The sequence below is a fragment of the Triticum dicoccoides genome, chromosome 3B (genome assembly GCF_002162155.2).
Source record: "Triticum dicoccoides isolate Atlit2015 ecotype Zavitan chromosome 3B, WEW_v2.0, whole genome shotgun sequence".
NCBI classification, from domain to species: Eukaryota; Viridiplantae; Streptophyta; class Magnoliopsida; order Poales; family Poaceae; genus Triticum; species Triticum dicoccoides.
In genome coordinates this window covers 692,572,696-692,578,620 of record NC_041385.1, presented here as the reverse complement: position 1 = coordinate 692,578,620, position 5,925 = coordinate 692,572,696, and the positions used below count along the sequence as shown (strand labels likewise).

The window sequence follows — 5,925 nt, the reverse complement described above, 5'->3', positions numbered from 1 at the left end:
GGCCTGCCGGCGGCGCACAGGGGCTGATGCGCTCGACGGCGGCGGCCTGGTGGCGGTGGTGGTGTTGCGTGCCGGCCGGATTTCGCCTTTTTCCGCTCGGCGGCGCGGGTTTGGGGCCCCGGCCCGGCGTGGCTGCGGTCCCGGCTGTGGGTGGCGACGGCGAGGTGGCTTCGTCGTGCCGGCTCCACAGCAGCTCGGCGGGTCGGCTGGGGCGGCGGCTGGCTTTCCGGCGTCGGTTTGTCTGTAGGCGGCCCGTTTCGACCTTCGGCCCTCTCCTCGTCGTCTGGTTGCTACCTTCGTCGAAGATTCGGCCCTCCCTTGACTACGGTCCATCGCTCGTCTCGCGCTCGGCAGCAGAACCGAGCTCGTCTCATGCCCGGTAGCAGGACTGACCTCATCTCGCGCCCGGCAGCATGATCATGCCCGTCTCGCACCCGGCAACAGGACCGTGCTCGTCTCGTGTCCGGTAGCAGGATGGATCGATGGAGGCTAATTTTGGCCGGCCTTTGGGTTTCGGCGTTGGGGGCAGCCCAGGGGTGCGAAAGGCGGTTCCTTTCCGCTCGTATCTTTGGTTGGGGTAGCGGTGGGTCTCGAGTGAGGTGGTGTCCGGGTCTTGGATGCCAGGGCGGCGGCCCTGGTGGTGGCTCCACGGTGCTCTTGGGCAGAGCCCGTGGTTAGGTGCTGCCCGGTGGTCATGGCCGTGTGGGCGGCGTGGTCAATGGGATGTGGTGTTCGGTGGTGGTGAGTGTTGGCCGGGGTGAAAATCTGATCTATCTTCGGATGGACTGGCGGCGGCGAAGCTCGCTCCCTTCTTGAAGGCGTCGTCACGGCTCTCATTGCCCGTCGTGTTGCTCCAGGGGAAACTCTGATCCTCGGGTCGGGCGGTGACGACGCTCTGGCGTGGTAACCTTCCTGAAGGCGCCGCCTTGGAGCACACAGTTCGTCATATGCGGCTTCTTCTCTTCACGTTGGCGTGTCCACGGTTGAGGGCTCCGGTTGCTCTTGTAGTACTAGGGGTAGTGTTGCTGCGCTCAGCGCCTATGTATCCAGTCTTGGGTGTGTACGTGTGTTGGGGGTGGCGTGTGTTTGTATCTGAGTTGTGGTCGGTCATTGCTTTATATATAAAGCGGGGCGAAAGACTTTTTCAGTATTGTTGATGAGGGTAACTGCAAGCACGACAAGGCACGCAACATTTTGCAGCATTTGCTTGCTACATTGCATTACCGAACCTCTCAAACAACGTTCTGGCAAATAATAGACATATAAATATAGTACTCTCTCCGATTCGAATTAATTGATGTAGCCTCTATACAATATGCCAATTAATTCGGATCACAAGGAGCGGTATTAATTCTAGAGCGGTGATGAGGTAATTATAAGCATATCGAATAGTTTCACGGGACAAAGAGAGACACTGCTTGCACCCTTACTAGGACTTCGTAAGTAGCCGCGGTAGTCTAAGCTGACAGCAACGGAAACTCGAAAAAGAGTGATGTTGAAGTACGCCTTAAGACTTCAGCGTATCCACTGTCTACAACGAATGCTAAAAATATCTGTCGTCGACTCGTCGGCGTGGCAGAACAGAACCAGAGTAACCACGAGTCACAAGGTAGGCCTGCCGTCCGCAACGTTCATTTCGTCCAGAGATGTAGTGATTGCCGCTCTCCACACGTTCTGGCGACCGGAGGCTATTGACTCAGGGTCGGTCTCTTGGCCATGCCGCGTCTTGTCCGGAGGCTATTTCTACCAGGGCTGGCTAGCTCTGCTTTCTTGCTGCAAAAGTAGCGAACAGCTGCGAGCTACGTATTCGTTGAGTTCACAGGAGCTACAACTTTTTATTTCCGCCACCACGATTTTGTCAAGAGACATCTTTGCAAAGGTACTGCTGTTTTCGCGTAATCTCGTACTCCCTTCGTCCGGAAATACTTCGTATTTTATTAAGAACACAAAGTGATATGACAGAGTATCCTTGATGGTGTGTGTTTTGATGGAGCAGGTGAGGCCGGGAGGAGGTTCTGCGATGCATGGCTACACGAGGTTGGTCGTCTGGCTGTTGCTCCTAAGCAGCTCTTCGTCGTACTTTGGCCATGGAATCAGTGATTCCGACGTCCAATGCTTGAAGGACCTCAAACAGTCGGTGATCGATCCTAATGGCGTGCTCGAAGGCTCATGGAGCTTTTCTAACAACGGCATCGACGGTTACATATGCGGGTTCACCGGCGTGGAATGCTGGCACCCTGATCAGAACAGGGTTCTCAGTTTGAGTCTCGGCAGCCTGGGACTCGGAGGTCCATTCCCACAAGGCCTTCGGCTTTGCAGCTTCATGACCGCTCTCAACATGTCCGACAACAACTTCTCAGGGCCGCTCCCGGAACACATCTTCGAGCAGACGCCGTACATAACCTACCTGGACCTCTCGAACAACAGTTTCTCGGGCGTGATCCCTGCAAGCATCGCCAACATGACGTACCTGAGCACCTTCGCCCTTCAGCACAACCAGTTCGACGGCGGAATCCCGGCGCAGCTGGGCAACGCTTCGCAGCTCATTTCGTTCAACGTCGCCGATAACTCACTGTCGGGCCCTGTCCCGGACACTCTGCAGAGCTTCCCGGCTGCCAACTTCACGGGCAACCCGGGGCTCTGCGGGGCGCCGCTCGACAAGAAGTGCAAGAAGAGGTTCAGGGTGCGGATACACGTCCGTCTTGTTCGGATTCGGGAGATGTTTGTCCGGATTCAGAAGCTGCTGCACAGGATCAACGACGCGTCCATCATCAGGGCATCGGCTGGGTTCATCTTTGGGTTCGTGGTGGCCTTCTACTTTCCGCACAAGTTCTTGTTCTGTGGGAGGCTCCAGCCGTATAGCTTTCGTGTTTGTGGGTGACAGCGTGTACATGAGCATTGGGCTAGAGAATGCGCCAACTGCCTTTGTTGGTCAATTCAGTGGTAAATATGTGGGCAAACAAGTCGTGTGTGTGGTCACAAGAGTGAAATACATCTACATTCTGATGAATATTACGAATATCTCACGATCCAATTAAATAATAAAAATTGTGAAACTTCTCATGTTGATGTGCGTTTATCTGATCTTGTCCATGCTTTGCCCAATACCAAGTGTTTTTCAAACTGTAATTAACCAGTCCAGGTTTGATCCTGAATTAATCCAAGTGCCTACTAGGACCAGGAGAAGCACTGTCTTTGCTCTTGACAAAGTTGTAGATGTCTCTCTCATATGTCTTAGTTTTTCTAGCCTCATAAATCGGTGATGTTGCTCGGGCCTTGCGTTTGCGTTGGCTTTGGTATGAGTGAAAGACCCGGACAAGCTTTGGGTGGGTATGGGGAACCCATGCGACAAGGTGGACATCAACCTATTCTACGCCTCTACCATCATCTCAATTGGCAATGGTGCCATTGCCCCCTTTTGGGGTTCCCCTTGGCTCAATGGAAAGAAACCGAAGGACATTGCTCCTCTCATTTACTTGGCCTCCTCGCGAAAAAATTGGAAAGTCAAGGAGGCCTTGGCGGATGATGCTTGGATTCGCAAGATAAACCTCAATATGGTTCTGACCATCCCCTCCCCCCAGGCTCTCGCGCCGCCCCCTTGCGGACGACTCGAGGGCGACGAACCATAGATCCCCTAGCCCCCTCCCTCCTTCCCTTCCCTCCCCGCCGCCTCCCGAGGTAGTCGCCGGCGCCCCGCGTGGCTGCTGATGAAGGGGGCGGCGAGGCTTGTGCTGCCCTGTTTCTCTCAGGGAGCTCTGGACGTCGGGGCGGCGGCCCCGGGTGCGATGGCAGCGTCGACCTTGTCCGGCGGGTGGCGCTACAGGTGTTGGCCGGCTCTTCCGGTCGCGTGGGCGGCAGTTGGGCGGCGGTGGCTCCTCGTGGCGTGCTCTGCTCCGGTAGGTGCGCCAGATCTGGATCCCGGCGTCTCTTCTCGGAGCCATCCGTCCTCGCCGGCTGCCGAGTCGGCCGGCCTGTGGGCATGGTGGGGGTTGGCTTGGGATGGGGGAAACCTCTGGCCGACCTCTCGTCGACCTCGACGCCGACGGCGGCTCCAGCCCCGTTTCCCTTCTTGAGGGGGCGCTCGATTCCCCTCCTCCCCCACCTCCTTCTCCACCAAATCCCGGGTGAAAACCTTGGCCTTTTGTGGCCGGGTGACGGCGGCTGTCAGTGTCAAAACCGGCGGATCTCGGGTAGGGGGTCCCGAACTGTGCGTCTAGGCGGATGGTAACAGGAGACAAGGGACACAATGTTTTTACCCAGGTTCGGACCCTCTCGATGGAGGTAAAACCCTACTCCTGCTTGATTAATATTGATGATATGGGTAGTACAAGAGTGGATCTACCACGAGATCAGAGAGGCTAAACCCTAGAAGCTAGCCTATGGTATGATTGTTGTTCGTCCTACGGACTAAAACCCTCCGGTTTATATAGACACCGGAGAGGGCTAGGGTTACACAGAGTCGGTTACAATGGGAGGAGATCTACATATCCGTATCGCCAAGCTTGCCTTCCACGCCAAGGAAAGTCGCATCCGGACACGGGACGAAGTCTTCAATCTTGTATCTTTATAGTCCAGGAGTCCGGCCAAAGGTCATAGTCCAGTCATCCGGAAACCCCCTAATCCAGGACTCCTTCAGCAGCCCCTGAACCAGGCTTCAATGTCGACAAGTCCGGCGCGCATATTGTCTTCGGCATTGCAAGGCGGGTTCCTCCTCCGAATACTTCATAGAAGATTTTGAACACAAGGATAGTGTCTGGCTCTGCAAAATAAGTTCCACATACCACCGTAGAGAGAATAATATTTTTACAAATCTAATCTGCTGACGTATTCCGCAGCGTGACATCATGCCACGGCCAAGCCTTTATTCGAATCGTTTTACTGTCCCACCTCAGCGCGTTTAGCGAGGTGGATTCCTTGGCACGTCTTGTCGAAGCAGAGATCATGTCCCCTTATTCCGGGATTCTCATTAATACGGGCGTGGGTAACCCAACTGTGCCATTAATCACAGTGCTTGGGAGATAAGCGATTTTTACCAGGCTGGTGGGGGTACATAGTTTTGTCCGCCCATATAAGGGGATAAGGATCCACCCTTTCCATATATGCCTTCTTCCTCCTTCGCTTCTCCATTTCCGCACTCGAGCTCCGGCGCCCAAGTCCGCACTTCCCACCTCAACCTTCTCCAGCCATGTCCAGAGCGGGAGGCAGGTGGATGACCTCCTCCGTCACGGAGGGGCACATCAAAAAGTTGAGGAAGGCCGGATACTTGTCCAACGACATTGCGCACCGGCTTCCGGACAAGGGGCAGCTCATCCCCACCCCCAGGCCCCATGAGATGGTGGTGTTCCTCCCCCATTTCCTCCGCGGACTGGGCTTCCCACTCCACCCATTTGTTCGGGGGCTCATGTTCTACTATGGCCTGGATTTCCACGATCTGGCCCCGAACTTCATCCTCAACATCTCGGTGTTTATCGTCGTGTGCGAGGTCTTCCTCCGCATCAAGCCCCACTTCGGCTTATGGCTGAAGACCTTCAATGTCAAGCTGAAGGTAGTGGGCGGCCGGCAAGCGGAGTGCGGAGGCGCCATGGCGGGCAAGATGCCCAACGTCACATGGCTCGAGGGCTCCTTTGTGGAAACCATCAAAGGGTGGCAATCGGGGTGGTTCTACATCACCGAGCCGCGTGACCCTGAATGGGCAGCGGCCCCCGAATTCCAATCCGGCATCCCCACACGGATCACCTCATGGAAAGAGACGGGCCTGTCGTGGGGTAATTCGGAAGAGGTGACCGGACTCCAAACCTGCGTCCAAAACCTGGTGGACAAGAAGGTTAAACTTGTCAATGTAGTCCAGGTCATGCTCTTCCACCAGATCCTCCCGTGTAAACGACGGGCTTTTAACTTGTGGGAGTTCGACCCGGCCCAGCACCA

The 5,925-nt window shown here is 55.6% G+C and overlaps 1 protein-coding gene across 1 annotated transcript; it reads left to right on the top strand.

The window, feature by feature from the left end:
* Nucleotides 1–1,780: 1,780 nt before the first annotated feature.
* LOC119281861 (probably inactive leucine-rich repeat receptor-like protein kinase At5g48380) lies at nt 1,781–2,963 on the top strand. Its single transcript, XM_037562275.1, has 2 exons — nt 1,781–1,879; nt 1,997–2,963. The coding sequence occupies exon 2, from the start codon at nt 2,021–2,023 to the stop codon at nt 2,879–2,881; it is 861 nt and encodes a 286-aa protein (XP_037418172.1). The 5' UTR covers nt 1,781–1,879; nt 1,997–2,020; the 3' UTR covers nt 2,882–2,963.
* The last annotated feature ends 2,962 nt before the right edge of the window (nt 2,964–5,925 follow it).

Excerpts from the sequence above, each read along its gene's own strand:
- LOC119281861 (XM_037562275.1), top strand. The coding sequence starts at position 2,021 with ATGCATGGCTACACGAGGTTGGTCGTCTGGCTGTTGCTCCTAAGCAGC.